At 35.0% G+C, this 22,089-nt stretch overlaps 1 protein-coding gene across 1 annotated transcript in view; it reads right to left on the bottom strand.

Annotated features, from left to right (window-relative positions):
- Nucleotides 1-20,718, bottom strand: part of LOC123536168 (uncharacterized) — a 53,450-nt gene extending 32,732 nt beyond the window's left edge. Inside the window, exons 1-6 of the mRNA XM_053529258.1 lie at nt 20,549-20,718; nt 16,630-16,669; nt 8,555-8,722; nt 6,337-6,464; nt 5,999-6,137; nt 1,909-2,099 (exon numbers count right to left, since the gene is read on the bottom strand). Coding sequence (XP_053385233.1) covers nt 1,909-2,099; nt 5,999-6,137; nt 6,337-6,464; nt 8,555-8,722; nt 16,630-16,669; nt 20,549-20,635 — 753 coding nt within the window. The 5' untranslated portion in view covers nt 20,636-20,718. The remainder of the gene's footprint in view (nt 1-1,908; nt 2,100-5,998; nt 6,138-6,336; nt 6,465-8,554; nt 8,723-16,629; nt 16,670-20,548) is intronic.
- Nucleotides 20,719-22,089: the final 1,371 nt, after the last annotated feature.

The following is a 22,089-nucleotide window of genomic DNA, read 5'->3' on the forward strand; positions in this document are numbered from 1 at the left end:
CTACCCAACATGAAAGAATTCTACACAGGTTTCAAACTCACTGAGCTTAGAAGTGGAGTTGATTCAATGTCAGCAACCTTTCCACTTACTACTTGGTCAGATAGACATTGGGAAGTATGAACATTTATATCAGCTTAACATTGACATGGCAATACAACAATTTTATACTCGTATTTATATTTTTTAAAAATATTTTCCTTAAATATCATGTTCAAACACGATGAATCTAACAAACTTCCTCAGTTTCTGTTTCTGCTAACTTTTATGTATCAATATCACAATAATATCCTTAATAAAAACAACTTTACAGAATTTTGATTGCAAGCAGACTGAATTTAATACAGCCAAAATATAAAGTTTCCTTAAGGCTATGCTATACAAGTAACTGCAATCTGTTACATTTTGTATAGTGAAGTTGCAAGCTGGCAGAATATTGCTGTGAGCTGTAAAAGACAAAAGTAGTAACTGTTGACTACAGCAATTTTCCTTTTCATAAAATGAAAAAGTAAACATCTTTTGCAGAGAATTCCTTTTTAAGCTCAATCTGATTACCAGTTCAAGCCTAGAAAAAGGCTGTAATATGTAATATCCTGCAATAAATAACATGACTTCAAATTGTGGCATGACCTACAATTCATTATTACTGTGATACATGAAGTCCAGCATATCCTTTATTAAAATATTTCAATGAGCAATTGTAACAATGAAAACAATAAAGGCCTTCTTGTCGTTTACTGTCCTCATAGTTCATCTCTCAGACGCTTAAATACTTAACTTCTCAGGCAAACAACCTCTTGGTTCAATTCCTAACTCTGAACCATGATTTATAAATCAAGTGACTCACAACTCGGAAGCCTTTATAGTTTGATATATAAAGTTTTTTTTGTTCCCATAGTACAAGCATCAAGCACAACCTGTGAATGTGGAGGGGAATGTGAGGTGAGGGGGTGGGGGCAGCACATTCACTTCAGCAAACTACATTGTAAGTAAAAGCAAGGTCGCTGTGTGTGTTTCTGGAAAACAGGATGGAACACAGAGAATAATAGGTTAGTGCCATAGATGGAGAAAGTTTATCTGGCGAGGTGGAGTAGGCTATCCGGTGAGCCGAAGGCGAACCTGATTACGTCCGGAGCCAAGCTAGATAAACTTTCTCCATCTTAGGCACTAACCTATTATTCTATTTATCTTGTCATTACTTCATTTTTCAATATTTGGCAATTTATTTTACAAAAATTAGTGTGCGACAACCATTTTAATGACGTCATATTCGTAATGACGTCACTTATATAATGACGTCATCACCGACACAGTAATGTGGTTACAATTGAAAAATCGCAATAACTTCTTCGTTTTTGAATAAAAACTCATTATTTGACCACTCATTTTCTTAGGTCATACATTTCCAACACAATGGTGATGGTTTCAATGAATATAGATCATAAGGTCACACGATCAACTGACCGTATATCACTGGTCACGTGTAAACTGACGGTATATCAAGAAAGATATACAGCACCCTGATATCGGGCCGAAAATACTGCAAGTGACAGGATAAAACATGATACACAGTACAGGATAAAAGGTACAGGTAGATTTCCCTGAAGCACAGAGCTTAATTCCCAAACACAGCCATAGAGCCACGGATTGCAAAGTAGGCCCACAACAAAAAGAAACTGTAATGGAAAAATACAGTAGACAGGTTGCTTCAAAAACCAAGCAGCAAGTACGTTTTATTATAATACTTTTTATTCAAACTATAAAAATTGGGGACAGGGGCAAAAGTGGGAAAAAGCAAGGATGAATATTCAACAAGAAAAGCCAAGTTCCTAAAATGCAGTTAGTCTTATAATGAAGATTGTTTATTTTAGTCACTCATTTCAAACTAATTCTGACACTGTAGTTACCTACCTTTCTTGAATTTTCCAGCATGAAAGGCACATAAGATCCACTATGAACCAAACTGTATTCAAACAAGGTGAAATTATACTCTGCTGGAGGCTGTTCTATCGTGACATTTATAGTTCCACTATTACTGTCATTTGTGTAATATATTGTTGCAGCCCAGTTTCTTGCAGTTCTATTATTTACTGGTATATAGACTGTAAACAAAAAATGTTTTATGGTTTCATAAAATGATTAGAAATAAGTTCATGATTACCGTGTACAACCATTTAAACGCTCCCTTCTTAATAATTCCCTCCCCTCTCCTTCAAATATGGCCAAAAAATAAAATAACAAGAGCTGTCTCCGTAGGATGACACATGCCCCCGATGGCACTTTGAATGAATAGTTATGGCCGATGTTAGAGTTTAGGACCTTTGACCTACGGAGCTGGGTCTTGCGCGCGACACATCGTCTTACTGTGTCACACATTCATGCATAGTTATTTTAAAATCCATGCATGAATGACAAAGATATGGACCGGACAGGCCCATCTATGCACTATCATGAAAAATGATCTTTAACGTCTAAGTGTGACCTTGACCTTTGAGCTACGGACCTGGGTCTTGCGTGTGACACGTCGTCTTATTGTGGTACACATTCATGCCAAGTTATTTGAAAATCCATCCATCGATGACAAAGATATGGACCGGACACGCCCATCAATGCACTATCCTTTAACGTCTAAGTGTGACCTTGACCTTTGAGCTACGGACCTGGGTCTTGCGCACTGCATGTCGTCTTACTGTGGTACACATTCATGCCAAGTTATTTGAAAATCCATCCATCGATGACAAAGATATGGACCGGACACGCCCATCAATGCACTATCCTTTAACGTCTAAGTGTGACCTTGACCTTTGAGCTACGGACCTGGGTCTTGCGCACTGCACGTCGTCTTACTGTGGTACACATTCATGCCAAGTTATTTGAAAATCCATCCATCGGTGACAAAAATATGGACCGGACACGCCCATCAATGCACTATCCTTTAACGTCTAAGTGTGACCTTGACCTTTGAGATACGGACCTGGGTCTTGCCCACTGCACGTCGTCTTACTGTGGTACACATTCATGCCAAGTTATTTGAAAATCCAACCATCGATGACAAAGATATGGACCGGACACGCCCATCAATGCACTATCCTTTAACGTCTAAGTGTGACCTTGACCTTTGAGCTACGGACCTGGGTCTTGCGCACTGCACATCGTCTTACTGTGGTACTCATTCATGCCAAGTTATTTGAAAATCCATCCATCCATGACAAAGATATGGACCGGACACGAAAATTGCGGACAGACTGACAGACCGACAGACAGACAGACGGTTCAAAAACTATATGCCTCCCTTCGGGGGCATAAAAATTATTATTTTAATTTATAAGTGAATACAGTTACAGCAGCAGTACGACTCTAAGCATTCATTAGATAGAATTACATCAATATCTTTTGTAATGAAATAAAAAAATTAAAATGCTGCCATGTTGTAAAATGGAATACAGTAATATTAAATAATAATAATATTTTGAGAAAAAAAAATTATGATTTCACAATCTAGCTAACAAGAAATTCAAAAAGAATTTATGCCAAAATAATTTATACAGTAGAAAATGTGGCCAATATAGATATGGTTGCTGTTTTTTCTTTTTAAAACAATATTATATAACATTTTTCAAAAATTTCTGCATTAATGCAACTTGCCTTAAATTTCAACAGATACACTGAAAGACATAACAACTTTGCTTTCAAAGTTTTATGAGCCGGGTACATCTCTCTTCACACACAATAATCAAAGGCCTGAATGGCCTGAGTTGGCTAATGATTGATGTACTGTCAGTATAGTCTACCAGTTTCAGTTTGTTTTTAGTTTTTTTTTCTTAAAATTTCATAACACAGCTCGATATTTACCCAAAATATTATATACGGATACGATTACACTTTTCTCCAGTTTGAACAATATATTTTACAAATTGTGATGATACGAAGACATTTAGCAGCAATTGGCAGTATCTGACATTGAAGTTTACGGTTAAATTACCTCTTATTTAAATCTTTTCATAAAAAAAGTTGTTTCGTTTCGCCAAACATAGACGATCTACTTTCGATTTCAAAAACTACAAGAAAATACAATTTAATGTTTCTCCGATTTGTTTATTTCTCGAAAAATAAGAATTAAAATCATTTTTAATATCTGTAGTAACTAAACAAACCAGTAAGAGCTTCTTCTTCCGATAATTTATCCGTTTACTGACTGCAAAATTCTTGTGTGTGTGTAGAAACCCACGCAAAGTTTATAGAAATCATACGATGCGTGTATACGTTCAATGTGGGAGAATTAAGGCTGATCGGGATCGGCTATGTTACCTAACGCATCCAGACGATTCAGATTTTGTTTTTAAAAAAGCATTGTGTGCATTTCTGTAATTTTATATACGTTTAGAAATTATTAGACATGCGTATTTGCATTATTTCTATACGTAATTTACGCTAATACGCATCTTATCTGGAGCCCTGTGGAACTATTTTTTGTCTTTCGCTGGATGTTACGCAAGCTTTGTAAGCCTGCGCAATTCATAAAATGCACATTTATGCTTAAGAGTTACATTCGAGTATTGCACAATTACAAGTCATAAATATGACAGATTACATCGTATATTGGTCATAGCAAAGGGAATTCACGCAACTTAACTTCATTCTTGCAGTGAACTGTTTGAAGTTTGAGAAATCTAATGGAACTACATCGCTTCACTGTGTTATTTGGTCCATTTAGACTTAGAGAATCGCTGGATAGCAAGGACTCGTCAAAACGATTACATCGTTTAGCCGACTCAACAAAATCACTGTCCATAGTAAAATCAGTCATTTTTAGATTTCCAGAATTTGGGAAACTACTGAAAATTAAGAAAAGAATTTTTTACTTTTTTTGGAGTTCATGCGAAAATGAATGACAGACCAGGATCGGCAAATCCATGATTCATGTTTAATTTACCGATCCTATTCTGTCATTCATTTTGCATGAACAACAAAAAAAAGTTTCATTTCTTATATTTACATTATATTTCCTTTCCATTTGTAAACAAGATTTTATTTATAATTTGCAAATATTTTGTTGCATTTAACAATAAAATCAGCTTCGCGGCCATTCTGTTCACCAGACAGAACAACTGCGACGTCATCTAAGGTAAGTTCTTCATGACTATAAACAGCGTCAAAACAGCGGTCCGTTATCACTAAGCAGCGTGACTTTCGCACCTTTCCTTTTTGCTGTTCATACGAAATGCACGTCATAATTTTCAATGGAAAAAATAGGGCGATTGCAAATATTATGGCTATAATGTCCACTTTCCGACAGTTCTGTATACTTGAATGAAAAATTTTCTGCAATTTAGAGTTTGATGTGAATGCCTAATTTTTAAAAGAGTCAGGATTTACTTATACAATTAACTCAATAAAAAGACAGGTTATAATATGTGTCCTAAATTTTTTGTCGAAGTGACTTAAAAAAGTTGGTTTCAAACAGGCATGCCTTATTTGTTGGGATTAACGTCATATTGACACATTTATATATCGTATGGCAACTTTCAAGCTTCTAAAGGCTGAGGAAGACCCTAGGTGCCCGTATGAGAATTATTTCATCACAGGCAAGCACCTGGGTAGAACCATCTACCTTCCGTAAGTCATTTGAATAGGTTCAGTGAACGATATTAACATAAAAAGAATACTCAGATCTGGGCCTACAGTGCCTACATGGAGCTTTAACTGTATACATTACAACAATGTAGTTCAAATGAGCCGCGCCATGAGAAAACCAACATAGTGGCTTTGCGACCAGCATGGACCAGACCAGCCTGCGCATCCACGAAGTCTGGTCAGGATCCATGCTGTTCGCTAATGGTTTCTCTAATTGCAATAGTCTTTAAAAGTGAACAGCATGGATCCTGATCAGACTGCGCAGATGCGCAGGCTTGTCTGGATCCATGCTGGTCGCAAAGCCACTATGTTGGTTTTCTCATGGCGCGGCTCAAATATTCTCTATGAATACATTTCTGGCACTAACCTGGAAACTGAATAAACTTTTGTAAATACTGGTCAAATCTGTCCTCCCTATTTTCCTGCTTTGGCAAAGCATACACATCAAATGCAAAATATCTAGGCTCTCCTGGATTTAGGGGATACATGTCCAATCTGAACTTTGTCTGAAACGGGAAACAAACTGATACAATTAAGTCTTTCAAAGTTTTGTAAAAGCTATGATTAAATGCACATCAACTAAAATAGTTTTCAAATTATTCCAGTGCTAATCTCTTGTACACAAAGCAATGATGAAATAAAATTGTTCCAAGAAATGAGTATGCAAACTCTCCTAATGCTTTGTACAATCAAATTTAAACTTACATCCATTTCTGCCAAAGAATTTTCATCCCAAGTTACGTTTGATAGATCTAGTATGTAGCAAGTGGGTCCTTTACTACTTGATGCATCATAACGAGTAACTTTAAAACCCTTCACGTAATTCTTCCCAGCTGAAAAAAAATTAGAAGGATAACATTACAATAAAAGAAAATACAAATGTAGGTTATAAGTCTGAATTAAGGTAGCGGACCTGTTAAATGACAATCAGCAAATTATGTATTATACACATGCGATGTCGACTTTCTCCAGTTTTTATGCGAAGCCACCTTTAGCTGCATTTTAAATCTGAAGAATGCTGAATAAATGCCTTATGTAATAATATGGAAATTGCCAAGTGTCATTAAACCAGTCCACTACCTTAAAACTGCTCTTTTAACTAATGACTGAAACACTCTGCTTTTTGCCATTGTTACATAATAATTCCATTCATGACATACAAGGACAGCAAAGTTTAACAAATTAGATAGAACAAGGAGTTTAACAAATTTGATAGAACAAGGAGCTGCGTTGAATAAACGCTTGATGCCCCCGGTAGCATCCTTGTCAATACAAAGCAAGCTAAGTCCAAAAGGAGGTCAAGGTCAAACTGAGGTCAGGTGATGTTTGAAGATGAGGAATGGTCACAGGTTACATCTGTATTAGTATCAATTCATTCTTGTGAGCGGTATTGATGCTAGACAAAACGGTCCCATTTGGTTAACCAAGAGATGGCCCATATAAAGCAACTTTAGACCAAAATGAGGTCAAGGTCAAGGTCAAACTGAGGTCAGGTGATGTTTGAAGGTGAGGAATGGTTACAGGTTACATCTGTATTAGTATCAATTCATTCTTGTAAGTGGTATTGATGCTAGACGAAACGGTCCCATCTGGTTAACCTCAGACGGACGGACAGACAAACTGACTAACAAACAAACGGACGAATGGATGGACAGGACAATCACTATATGCCTTCCACATCAGTAGATGCCAGGCGCATAAAAATGATTTAAAAATAACTTTAATAGTTTTCTATCAATGTATGGAAGAGCATTTAGTGCCGGCTGTATGTTATTTATTAACTCGAAATTTCGAGTTACTAACTACAGTAGTTTACGTTAATGTACAGGTCCTGGCCAAAATTAGGTACCTGTTGTATCCAACGGATATCCCTACACCCTACCGTCAACAGATAGCCCTACAAGGTCATATGATTAAGATGACCAGGCAGCGTTTGTTCATAAAAAAATATCACTTTTTAAAACCATGTTTAAGTCTGGAAGTCTGGAAGGTTTGACACATAGTTTTAGCCCATGTGGCAAGGAAATATAGACATACCCTACATGAACATGTAGTAATGAGTTTGACCAAGAATGGGTACCTGGATAGATCTAGATTTTGAGAAGAGGTCACTGAAGGTGACTGGAAGTATTCAAACTTAGAATATTTCACCATTTTGACCATATCTGGATGGTTTCAGACCAAGTTCAAGCCCTGTCTCCAGAAAATGCTATACATGTAAATGAAGGTATATATCCTAGATAAAGTTTGAAATCTGGCTCTAGTGGCTATGGGGTAGGTCATACATTGAAGTATAGTAGTATAATTCATTGTTCAAGTCCCTACATATTAGGTACAATATATAGATGTGTAGATAGAAGATTCCACTTTGAAGAGTCAAGCCGTCCATTACATTTTTGGCCTCAGAGTGACACACGGACAGACATTCAAATTTTGTGGATAGAAGGGCAAGATAAGAAGCCGAAGTTTCGTGTTACTAACTCAAAATTTTGAGTTACTTAACTCAAAATTTTGACTTATTAACTCGAAACTCACGTTAGTAGATTTTCTATCTCGAAATTTAAGGTTAATAAATAAAACACACCTGGCACTTAAATGCTCTTCTGTAACTATGCCTGTGTCAATTGAACAATTTTGTAAATCAAGCAGGAGCTATGAGAGGCCAGTAACACTCCACTACTCAACAGCCCTGGATAAGTTATGTGTGAAGTTTCACTCCATTCCCATTAGCAAGCAATAAGATACCTGCTTACATAAATCAAATTCGAAAATTTTCTTCAAAATAATTTTTCCAACACTAGACTTTGAAGTAAAGTGTTGTTTCAAACTATATACATGTAGTATACTAATATTTAAAATTAAAACAATAATAAAAGAGTATATATATTATACATCAAGTCACATGTAAAACCCTTATTCTTACCATTTTGCGGCGTCGTAAACGTTAAGTTGACCTCCGGAAACCATCTGTTATAAGTTGGATAATATCGATAACTTCCCACTGCATCAAAAGATCCAGGCTTCCCAGGAAATTTCGCAGTGTTTGTTTCAAAGAATGGAAATTCTGTTCTCAGGTTTACAGGAGAACAAGCTGAAAAGAGAAATGAACAGATTAAAAGAAGATTTCTTTATTTGCTGTAGCAGTTATATCAGTATTTAAATTACTCAGGGTTTGTTTGTGACCCTCAATGGAAATATGTGGGATCAGTATGATAAATAGGGGGCAGTATGATAAAACGCCAACAAGGCGATTTAATCTAGTCCCCTTTTTTATCACACAAACCCCATATATTTCCATAGAGGGTATTAGAACTTACAAACCCTACATGTTTTGATCTTATTCAAGAGCAAATCACTAAATGAGATATATCATTTCTATTCTAACCCGTTACCAAGGACTTTGAAGTACATCCTTGACGGCATTTATTAAATATTTGTCCGTTTTCAATTGGTTTCTTTTCCAGCGCGCCACTATGCCGTTTGACACTATGACATAATAATTGTGACGTCAGAACAGTGAATTGTTGTATAATAATTCACTGTTTTCAGCCTTCTTTGTTTAACAGGAAAATGAATCGGATCGTGTTAGCTATACTATTAAGTAGTTTCGAAAAAAAGTATCAATCATAATATTTCATGGTCACCCACTTCTTTGAATTGATTTTTTGTTGATTTTAACCCTTAGCCTGCTAAATTTCTAAAATGGACTGTTCCATCATTCAGTTTGGGCAATACCATTTATTATTCGAAGGGGTGTTCACTGAAAATTTACTAACTGAATAGCGAACAGTGCAGGCTGATCTTGGTCTGCACTGGTCGCAAAGGCAAAACCAATCGCCACCAGCAGGCTAAGGGTTAAAGCTCAAAGTTAAATCAGAGGTATATTTAAAATTTGACTTTCACCCTAGCTTTAAGAAAAGGGACATAATTACATAAAATTGTAACAGAGTCATGAGTTATTTCCTACTAATATTAAACATAGTGTCTGACTTTTTAAACAGACTTCTACAGTAGACACACAACATCAACAAACATATTGGTGCAATGCATATTAAAAAGTCTGGCTGCCAACTTGAATTCTTTTTTCCATTCTACGTACTGAGACTACTGTTTAAACATAGCGGAGAACATGTTATTTGTCCCATTTGTAAGACACATAATTATTGTGAGAGTCCCACACCTTACAGATATTATGTTGAACAACTGATAAATACAGTAAGATTATGAGTAATAATTATATCCCTTCTTGTAACAATTAAGGAAATTCACAATATAATATTCTCTTTCTTTATAACCATCCAACAAAGCCCCTCCCCCGTTCCCCTACACGCACACACTGCAAAATGCGGAGAATTTTTTTATTTCTGAAGAATGACATATTTCCTGGAGAAGGAAAAAGCATGATAATAATTTTTTCAAGTATCTGCAAAACATCCACATGCCGGGACTTAAGAGAACATAAATTGCTATATTAGTAACTTTTTTGTATAACAAGAGCTGTCCGTAAGACAGCCAAGCTCGACTATTCGAAATATTGTCACAGAAGCAGGAAATTATTACCCAAAATGTTAAATATTAAAAGAGTTTTAAGTTCGAAAGGGGACATAATTTGACCAAAATACATATCAGAGTTATGGGACTTGATGTTATCAACTAGTTTTATAACCTCGAAGAAACATGTTAAGTTTCAATTCAATATCTGCATCAGTTTTGGGGATAGTAACTTGCATGTTAAACTTTAACCAGAATTTTCTAAGTCCAAAAGGGGGCATAATTTGCTCAAAATACATGTTAAGAGTTATGGAACTTGACCCAGTGAGGTTGGTTATTGACCTTGAAAAAGAATAAATAAGTTTCAAAGCTATATGCCTTTTGGTAATAGCTGTATGTACTTGCACGCAAAACTTTAACCAGGATTTTCTAAGTCCAAAAGGGGGCATAATTTGCCCAAAATACATGTCAGAGTTATGGGACTTGGTGCTATCAACTAGTTTTATAACCCCGAAGACACATGTGAAGTTTCAATTTAATATCTGTAGTAGTTTTGGAGATAGTTACTTGCATGTAAAACTTTAACCAGAATTTTCTAAGTCCAAAAGGGGGTATAATTTGCCCAAAATACGTGTCAGAGTTATGGGACTTGACCCAGTGAGGTAGGTAATTGATCTAGAAAAAGAAAAAATAAGTTTCAAATCTATATGCCTTTTAGTAATAGCTGTATGTACTTGCACGCAAAACTTTAACCAGAATTTTCTAAGTCCAAAAGGGGGCATAATTTGGCCAAAATGAAGGTCAGAGTTATGGGACTTGGTGCTATCAACTAGTTTTATAACCCTGAAGACACATGTGAAGTTTCAATTCAATATCTGCATTAGTTTTGGAGATAGTAACTTGCATGTAAAACTTTAACCAGAATTTTCTAAGTCCAAAAGGGGGCATAATTTGCTCAAAATACATGTCAGAGTTATGGGACTTGACCCAGTGAGGTAGGTAATTGATCTAGAAAAAGAAAAAATAAGTTTCAAATCTATATGCCTTTTAGTAATAGCTGTATGTACTTGCACGCAAAACTTTAACCAGAATTTTCTAAGTCCAAAAGGGGGCATAATTTGGCCAAAATGAAGGTCAGAGTTATGGGACTTGGTGCTATCAACTAGTTTTATAACCCCGAAGACACATGTGAAGTTTCAGTTCAATATCTGCATTAGTTTTGGAGATAGTAACTTGCATGTAAAACTTTAACCAAAATTTTCTAAGTCCAAAAGGGGGCATAATTTGCTCAAAATACATGTCAGAGTTATGGGACTTGACCCAGAGAGGTTGGTAATTGACCTAGAAAAAGAATAAATAAGTTTCAAAGCTATATACCTTTAAATGATAGCTGTATGTACTTGCATGCAAAAACTTAACCAAGGTGTGACGCCGACGCCGACGCCGACGCCAGGGTGAGTAGAATAGCTAGACTATTCTTCGAATAGTCGAGCTAAAAACTAAAATGTTCAAAAGTAAGACATATTAGTCCATATAATTAAGAGGCCTATAAAGTTTTTGTTAAGTCATCCATGCGCTAAACGATCAATTGAGTTTTATCTGTAGTGATTTAAAAGATTCTAAAAATGTACTGGGTTTATAAGAAAAAATATACAATTTCTAAATATTAACTGACCTTAATTCAGATTACTTTGAACAAATGATAAAAAAAGATAAATTTATAGTACACGGTATAGATCCTTTCTTGGAACCATACAGGAAGTGCACTGAGTATCAAGGTGTCATTGGGTTTATGTTGATATATGATAACTTAGATCACTAGGCCACTCCTTCATAATAATTTGAACACTTCCTTGTATTTGAACTTCTTACTAAATTTTAGTCTTTTGTTACATATATAAGACTTGACACCTTGTCTTAGATAAATGAGAACTTCAATGGCAAAATTGAAAAAGATTTTTAAACAGAATTGATTATTCTATTCTTTACTGTCAATAATGTCTGACATAATGCCTTTGTTTAATAAGGACTTAATCATTTAAATATAGAAAATAATTTTATAATTATTGTATCTTCAAGGGAAATGTCATTTTAATATAATTGAGAAACAAAAATCAAACAACACCAAATCATAGAAAGAAAGTGTTCATGAAAATTGAACAGCATGTATTATTTAACAAAACAGCAACTGCCACCAGCCCTTTTTTTGTAAATTTGGGGAAGGGTACCAGGTCCCTTTTGGAGGGGAAATTTACGTCGCGAAATCAATGTTTGGAGGAATATATTTGCTGAAAAGTTCTTAAAATCAGGACTGAAAATCAAAACTAATTTCATTTTTTTTTGCATGGGGAATTTTTGGCCAAGGTGGGGAAAAAAGTATACTTTTTAGATTGGGGAATGGGGCCGAATTTCGGCCTTAAAATCAGCATAAAAAAAGGCCTGGCCACATTTTTCATTTTGAACATAAAATATATCAACTCCTTGTTAAAATCTTACTTCTAATAAATGTTTTCTCTAATATTTGTGAAAAGAATGAATATTTATAAATGATGAACATAGCTAAAAGTTTTACTGAACCTATTGTTTCTGATTACCTCCCTTTATGGCTCTAACTATTAACCCTTAGCCTGCTGCAGGCGAATTTAACAGCCTTTGCAAACAGCTTGGAACCAGATCAGACGCCGATTAAATCGGCGTCTGATCAGGTTCCAAGCTGTTTGCTACTCTGACAATATTTCTTCCAATTTTGGAGCAAATTGAATGAACTTAACAATTTTAGCAGACGACATTTCCAGCAGACGACAATTTACCTAGCATGCTAAAGGTTAAAGTTCACAAGTCATGCTGAGCTAAAAGCGCTTCTCTAACCATGTAAATATGCACAAGATTTATTTGGATGTTTTTTAGCATAAAATTTAAAGTTTTAATTATGAAACTTTTATGTTTGTTGCCAACATTATTTCACTAAATTACCCCGCACTTTAAAATCTTTTCAGTTTTTGGTTTTGATATCAAGTTTCAAGTTCAAACCTTATTTTGTAATTACAAAATTTTTGTCGGCAAACAATGAACAAAAGATCTTTAAAGCTCAGTCACGTTTCACATCAATATTTCGTAACATGTGCTTGTCAACTGAAAACATACCTTTTAAACATTTGTATAGAAAGCCACGTAACTTCAAACCATTTCAATTTATTTATTGCCTCTTTAATATTTATTTTTCTTCTTCAGTTACAATAACCAACAAGCAGTATCCGCCACCAAAAAGGCTTGTGGTGAGGAATAGCAAAAAAATATATCCGCCAAAAAGTTACGGATGTTACTAAGAAGCAAATGATTTCATTAGTCAACATCATTTTAACAGAAAATGATTTTTTTTTTTTTGGGGGGGGGGGGGGGGGGGAGTATGTACAAATCTGTAGATTTTTAAACAATTAAAGGGCAATAACTCTAAGGAAAATTGACCAATTAAAAAAAAAAGGACAGGCATCATCAAAGTAATACTACGTAGGTTCATATTTATGTAAAGTTTCATGAAATTCTACCAGCTTATTACTGAGAAATGGCTACAGTCGTGGATTTTTCATTAAATCAAGCGCAATAGCTCTAAGCGAAATTGACCAATCCAAAAAAAACTTGACGTGCACATTGCAGTATGTTGGTGCATGTTTATTTCAAGTTTTATGAAATTCTACCAGATACAGTTACTGAGAAATGGCTGCAGATGGACGGACGGACTGAGGGACAACGCCATTTCAATACCCACCTCCCGATTTCATCGGCGGGGGATAATAAAATGTTGACTGTATTACTTAGGCTGAAAATCAATGCATACATGTATAAAAGTTTAATCTGCGTTTTATCTTTTCCTGCACTGATTGCAAGTTTTGATTTGTAATTTACATATTTAATCTAATTTATTGTACTTGATACACTCAGATAATAAACATTTGTATATAATGTTACTCCTCCAGAAAACTGTAAATTAATATTTTTTGAAGACACACTTAAATTCCAGAAGCGTCCCTGGTTCTTCTAAGCATGCTAGGTGTAAAGTATCCATACATGGACTCTTCTTACACTGAATCATAAAACAATGTGGTGACAGTCTATGAAGATTTATCAACCTCAATAAATGGCAATAATTGTATCTCACCATTCTTTTAAAATACCCATGAGGTTACAGGTTTGAGCACACTAAAGATATGCTGTAGATCTGCTTCCAGAGACACCAGTACTGGCTACACTTACAGTTGAAGTTACAGTTGATGTTTTTCAATTTAAAACTTAGCTTACTGTAAGTGACAAGCTTTACGATTAAGTTCTGGGAAGGGGTCTCATTTTTCCCAAAATTAAAGTTTTTATAAAAAATTCCATTATATACCATCAGATAAATATATCATAACCTTTTTCCTTAGGACAGAAAATATATTTTTTTAATCTTTTGATTCTGGTCTAAATCTGAAAATTTACTTATATATATATATATATATATATATCACTTAAAATTAAATTTTTTTAGTTTGCATTACAAATCTTTTAAGGACTTCATTAATCATTTAAATATATCAAAATATTTTGATAATTATTGCATCTTCAAAGGAAATGTCATTCTAATAGAATTATTCATTCTTAAAAATATCATCAAACTTCATAATTTATTAATAAGGTTAAGTTAAACCCTTTCTATGCCATATGTTATCTCTTTCCAATTAATCTAAATATAAATGCTTTAATATTATAGGTATGCAAAAAATAAAATGCCTTGTGACACATTTTATCAATGTTACAAGACACTAAAAATAGATATGAAACTAAATTAATGACATTAGAAAACTCCCTATATTCAATGCAGTGCATGTACCTCATGGAAAACATGGCAAAAATAAGAGCAGTTAAAATTGCACAAAAAACAAGAGCTGTCTCCATAGGATGACACATGCCCCCGATGGCACTTTGAATGAATAGTTATGGCCGATGTTAGAGTTTAGGACCTTTGACCTATGGACCTGGGTCTTGCGCGTGACACGTTGTCTTACTGTGCCACACATTCATGCGTAGTTATTTTAAAATCCATGCATGAATGACAAAGATATGGACCGTCACCAGACACGCCCATCAATGCACTATCATGAAATATGACTTTTAACGTCTAAGTGTGACCTTGACCTTTGAGCTATGGACCTGGGTCTTGCGCGCGACACGTCGTCTTACTGTGGTACACATTCATGCCCAATAATTTTAAAATCCATGCATGAATGACAAAGATATGGACCGGACACGCCCATCAATGCACTATCATGAAAAATGACCTTTAACGTCTAAGTGTGACCTTGACCTTTGAGCTACGGACCTGGGTCTTGCAAGCGACACGTCACCTTACTGTGGTACACATTCATGCCAAGTTATTTGAAAATCCATCAACGGATGACAAAGATGTGGACCGGACACGCCCATCAATGCACTATCATGAAAAATGACCTTTAACGTCTAAGTGTGACCTTGACCTTTGAGCTACAGACCTGGGTCTTGCGTGCGACATGTCGTCTTACTGTGGTACACATTCATGCCAAGTTATTTGAAAATCCATCCATCGATGACAAAGATATGGACCGGACACGAAAATTGCGGACAGACCAACAGACTGACAGACCAACAGACGGTTCAAAAACTATATGCATCCCTTTGGGGGCATAAAAAACTAAGGTTATTTTCACTATTCTGCAACTTATAAAGAAATTGATAAATGGCTTGACCTGAGTAACATGACATTGACATAATGCCACAAAATTTGTCTGTCTTAATGTTACTGAACATAAATCTTTTTTCTATTTTTAGTAACAGTGTCCCCAAATACATTCAACTTTACACTAACTTTGATAACAGTATGTCAATCCTAAGGCAAGTTATAAACAGTCCGGCAACAATCTCAAAAAAACTTAAGTATGGATCAGAGAATGAATTTTCTAGTCCAACTTAAGATAAAAAACAGTGATAGATGCTTGAGAGGACAGTAATAACTTATATTTTAATGTTTAAATAATATTATATGTATCTTACATGTAGTACATATTATCACAAGACCTAGGTGTTGAAACAAAGATTTTTTCACAAACATAATTCCATTTTCCCTCATATCAATGTCTGTTTTGAGTTAATGCCCAACATAATTTTTATTTTATAATAAACTGTGATAAACTGTGATATCATTAATGTTTGTGGGGCACTGATTTTTTTTCATGGATTCAGTGGCTGATCGAGTCAACAATGAAATTTCATGCCAAAGTAAAAGTATAAATCCCATTCATTTACATTAAAAAGTTGAAATTCACAATTCATACCATAAAAACACCTGTTTTGCACAATACATGAAACTTTGTGCCCATGAAATTAAATGATTTGACAGTAATGAAGTTTCACATTAACAGCAATGATGATTTTCACACAATGCAGATAATATTATATTTGAAATAAAATGTACATGGAAAACACAAGGCTTTTACATACCATTTCCTTTCAACCTGTGTAATATGCATGGCATGTCCACCTGAAAGAAAACAAAATAATTAAGTAGTGACCAGTAATAAAATCATCACTGAAACCATAGCATTACTGTCTGGGGTTATGACACTGCATTTTAGCTTTCCTTGAAGTGCAAGTTTTTGTAAGATATTGAGTTGACAAGCTTTTTTCATACAGCTCTGCCTCGTAACCTACATGTACATGTACCCTGCCTGACAAGTATTCACTTTGCAAAATGAACAGAAACTGAATAGAAATTCTCTACATCCATACTACATAATGTTGGTGCTATCAAAGTATTGAATTATTGCCATAAATTGTTTGTGAGGTTAATCTATAATGCATAGGGACCGTATGTATAGTGGGAGATCATTCCAGAAATGTATTAATTGTTCTTGAAAAAAAGGTAATGGGGTATGAGATTGCCGGATCAAGTAGTTCAGGTTCCTTGTAGGCATGAGATGGTTATATATGGTCAACTGCAACAAGACTGTACTTTATTTCAAAAAGATATGATAAGAGAATTTTTGATAGGACGTTGTTCAAGGTATTGCCAGTTGAGATCTTTTCTTCTTCTTTTGGTTGGGTTTAATGTCGCACCGACACAATTATAGGTCATATGGCGACTTTCCAGCTTTGATGGTGGAGGAAGACCCCAGGTGCCCCTCCGTGCATTATTTCATCACGAGCGGGCACCTGGGTAGAACCACCGACCTTCAGTAAGCCAGCTGGATGGCTTCCTCACATGAAGAATTCAACGCCCCGAGTGAGGCTCGAACCAACATTGATGAGGGGCAAGTGATTTGAAGTCAGTGACCTTAACCACTCGGCCACGGAGGCCCCCTCTTGAGATCTTTACGCATCTGAGTGATGCTGCTTGTTTGGCAATAGTTGCTACATACATATCGAACTGCAATTCACTGTATTCGTTCAATTTTGTATGTGAGGGATTTTTGCCAAGGGTGCCATATAGAAGAATGTCTTTCCTCTAGAGACACGTGCCTCCCAGTTATAATCAGAATTGATTGATGGGCAGTACACAGGAGATGTTGATGTATAAGAACAGTATTCAAGCTGACACATAGAGAAAATAAGCCCTTTTTTTGTGCCCCCTCCCCCCCCACCCCCAATTGTGGTGGGGGCATAATTATATATTTTCTCTTGTCCATCCATCCGTCCGTCCTTCTTTCCTTCCATCCGTTCTTTCGAGAATGTTTTGTCGCGCGTAGTAGAGTCACAAAACTTTACAGGAATGTTGGTCAACATGTGTAGTTGTGCACCTGGGGTTTCGCATCTAGATTCATTCAGTCATGTAGGAGTTATGGCCCCTGACTTAGTTAAAAATTGGTCATTTTAGTGTTGTATCACGCCTAGCTCCAAAAGTATTTGACATAGAGTCACAAAACTTTACAGGAATGTTGGTCAGCATATGTAGTTGTGCACCTGGGGTTTTGTGTCTGGATTCATTCAGTCATATAGGAGTTATAGCTCCTGACTTAGTAAAAAATTGGTCATTTTAAAGTTGTGTCGTGCATAGCTCCAAAAGTATTTGACATAGAGTCACAAAAGTTTACAGGAATGTTGGTCAGCATGTGCAGTTGTGCACCTGGGGTTTCGCATCCAGATTCATTCAGTCATGTAGGAGTTATGGCTCCTGACTTAGTTAAAAATTGGTCATTTTAAAGTTGTGTTGCGATGGAACTGATTGTTTAATAATCAACATTAAGTAAAAGAAAGTGTTTGTGAAAATGTCCCTTGTATCTCGTTACGGCTACCAAATGTGTGGAAAACATAAATACACTAAGAATTAATTATCATTAAAAATATTTTTCCCCAAAATATTCAACATTGTTTTGTTTTCTTCATCTTCATATCTTTTTTCTGCCAGTTCGAATCCTCGTGATTTATTTGGTGTTCCTCAGTTATTTATGTTCCGAAAGTATCTCTTGAAAAACGGAGGTCCATAGCCCTAGAAAACCCCTTTAGACAGGCTTGTCTAGAGGTACAGATCCGTACCTCTAGCATCAGATTCTAAAGGTGTGGATCTGTACCCCTAGACACATATCCCAGCAGGCATACAATGTTGAAACAACGTTGATTCAATGTCGAAATTTGGTCTTGACGTTGATCAAGCTTATTTCAACCTTCAACAACCATAGGAGATGCTCTTTTGCTATTTGGCCGCTTACCTGACGTTGAATCAATGTTGAATATTGGTTATGTTTTGACCTTCTTTCAATGTTAAGATAAAAGGAGGTGCTTTGATAATTGTTTCAAGATCAATACTATACTGACTTTCCTTTATAACTTGTACACTCAGATTGCCAGTGTTATTTATCATATATAAATAATATAAATTTTGCCTGTGCATGTGGCATGATACATTTTTAACATATCTGAATTAAGTGTGTACATGTAACTCTAGTTATTTCTATGTACAGTTGTCAATAAAATTCATAAAATTACAGGCATACATCTATACATGCATGTATAAGAAATCTTCCTTAACTTTCCATGAAAAAATGAATATGTATCTAAACTGTTTGGAAAAAAACTATCATATCAGATAGTAGATAGATGTTGGTTCAAAAGGTTGATAATTTCCTTAATTCATAATAGAAGTGACAGGTATAGCATATTTTTGTTGCATTTTCAAAATACAATCATTTACTTAAGCGTTCCAAAATTCATGAAACTGGACTAAAACTTCATATTTTTGCACTTCATTGGGAATACTTATCACACATTTGTTAAAGTGGTAACCAAGGGTCCATCTCTCTCTACACATTTTACCTATATTAGTCATGCCTGTATCCCGGTATTAGTTTACACAATATTCAGTTAGTCTGATAGAGGATTAAGCTGTTTATACATGATGTACAAAAGGGTACCCTGGTGCAGAGGAAGTGAGTACATAAATAATACTTTAAACATTATTATAACTTAATAATTTGAATTTGTGTATTTATAAATTATCTAGTTCTTTTAATCTGCATTTTTCTTAATATCTCATTTAAAAAGTTGGAGGGGATTGTTTAATCAGAAAAATTTGATAACATTTTAAATGTTTCCATCAACTGTTTTATCAGTCCTTTATTCATCAACACTGTGCAGTTTGCATTTTCATTTAATTTAAGGAAAATGATAAAACACTGTAATTTAATACATTTCAGGTGATACCAGGTGCAGTTGTTTTGCCGTGATGAAGATTTTGAGAACTAATTAAGCTATAAATGGACTTACTATGTTACTTAGATAAAATACGATCACAGATCTATGAAATAAAGAACAGAAAATATACATGCTGATTACAATTAAGTGTTAGATAAGCAAAAATTTTACTTGCTGGGAATCAGCCTAAATTAAATAATATTAAATACATGTAATCATGTTAAATCAACGTTGAAACAATGTTGAATCAATGTTATTTCGACCTTAAAATCAATGTTGAATAATGGTTGAAGCTGCAACATTGTTTCAACTTTCAAAATCAAATATAAATTCAAACGTTGAAGTTCAACGTTGATTCGACAAATTTGAATTATTTAGGTTGCTGTGCCTGCTGGGTGTTCTTTTACATGTTGAGGTCTGTTGGTCTATCTAGACAAGCTTACTGTCGCTGAGCAGCTGCTTTTTAATTTCTGACTTTTGCAGCCACGTTACAGTTTGACCGTCACAATATAAAACAAACTGTATACGTCGGATTAGTTCGACTATTGGTCTATCTAACTCTCTGCCATTCATGTCAAACCACTTACAGGAAGTAGACGTTGATGTGAAAATAAAATGTAAAATAAGAAAAAAATGATAATGAATGTTGAAGGTGAAATGAGCATGCTACAGGTCTAAATTAATAATAAATTATTTTGGCCTAACCTGACAACACAGAGAAATTAAAATTTACCTGAGGTGAACAATCACCAACAATTTTCCCATATCCCCTTGATTTAAAAATAACACTTATAAAAACAAAGATAATTGTTCGCATCATGACATGTTATGATTTTCTGTTATAATCCACAATTGGAGATATTGACATGCCGATTCTGTGTAAAGTTTGTTTACTTCCTGGAACTACGGATTTTTACGGAAGGAATGACGGCTAATGATTGGTGAACGGAGATTACCGAAGTTGTAGACTGGTTCTCTTTCTTGGTCGCAATACACTAATAAAATCTATAAAGGCTGAACACTACTAAATCTGACTGTTCTTTATTTCATATAAAATGCACTTACTTTTTAACGTTTTTTCGACATTTTCTAGCATATCAGATTTTCAGAGACATATTCCCGTAAAGAACTATATTGCTTTTTTAGAAAAACAAAAAAAGGGGATGTTAACTTTTATATAAGAAATCTACAGTTTGTTAAATACAACCCGCTTAATTTACCACTTTTTCGCTTATTTCAATTACACTTTTAGAGACATTAAATTCTACCTAGCATGCGATGCCAATTCCAATAAAGTGCAAGGTGATACATACTGAAACGCGGTAGGGTAAATTTGCTATTTAGAAAATACACTATAGGAAAGGAAAAAAGATTAGCATTATTAATATTTTGGACCACTTGTGAGGCTTACATTTGCTTCGGTTGTGATCTGCCTGAAAAGATCCTTTGGAAGCAAAGGAATAATTGCAGACTTGGTTTGACTGAGTCTGTTAATGAGAAGTAATGAAACGTTCTTCTGCCCTTCTCACGCCCCATAGCACCGGCTGAAGCGGAACTCTATAACACATATGTTGATTTGACTCCATGGTCCCAATGGACCAACTGTAAAACTCTATAACGTCTTACATCGCTATTGATATTCGTTGTGCAAATTCAGTTTTCTTTTTTTCCTTTCCTATTTTTCGTATAAACATTTTTATCTCAGTACCCTCTTTGAAATCAATCTTTAAATTTTTACATATAAGGATCTTACATGCCTGCCTGTGTAAGACAGGTTTTTCCCTACCCGAGGGACAGTGTGGAATGAAAAACCGAGCGTTAGCGAGGTTTTTTATCCAAGCTGTCCCGAGGGTCGGGAAAATAGCTTCTTCTTTAATCAACAAGAAAATGAAATAAAAAAGGGGGGTTTCACGGCATTTTGTTTTTTTTTTTGTAAATTTACTTTTTATTTGTTTTGGTAATCTAAGAGAAAAAATATATCGGTTTGGCCACTATGAATTAAAACGGAGCGGTCAAAATTGATTTCTTTAATTATTTCCCGACAAGAAAATAAAATAAAAAGAGGTATCTTCACGACATATACTTTGCAAATTTACATTTTACCTTTTGTATGTAATGTTCAAGTACGAAACTGAACGTCAGTTTTGTAATGTTATTCCTTATGCATGCTTTTCAATCGTTCAAGTGACTAGAAGCTAACAACGAATCTACTATTTATAAGATACAAAATGTGATGAAACTGCTTTCCAGACAAAAATGAAATACATATTTAAC

The sequence above is a fragment of the Mercenaria mercenaria genome, chromosome 17 (genome assembly GCF_021730395.1).
Source record: "Mercenaria mercenaria strain notata chromosome 17, MADL_Memer_1, whole genome shotgun sequence".
Classification (NCBI taxonomy): Eukaryota; Metazoa; Mollusca; class Bivalvia; order Venerida; family Veneridae; genus Mercenaria; species Mercenaria mercenaria.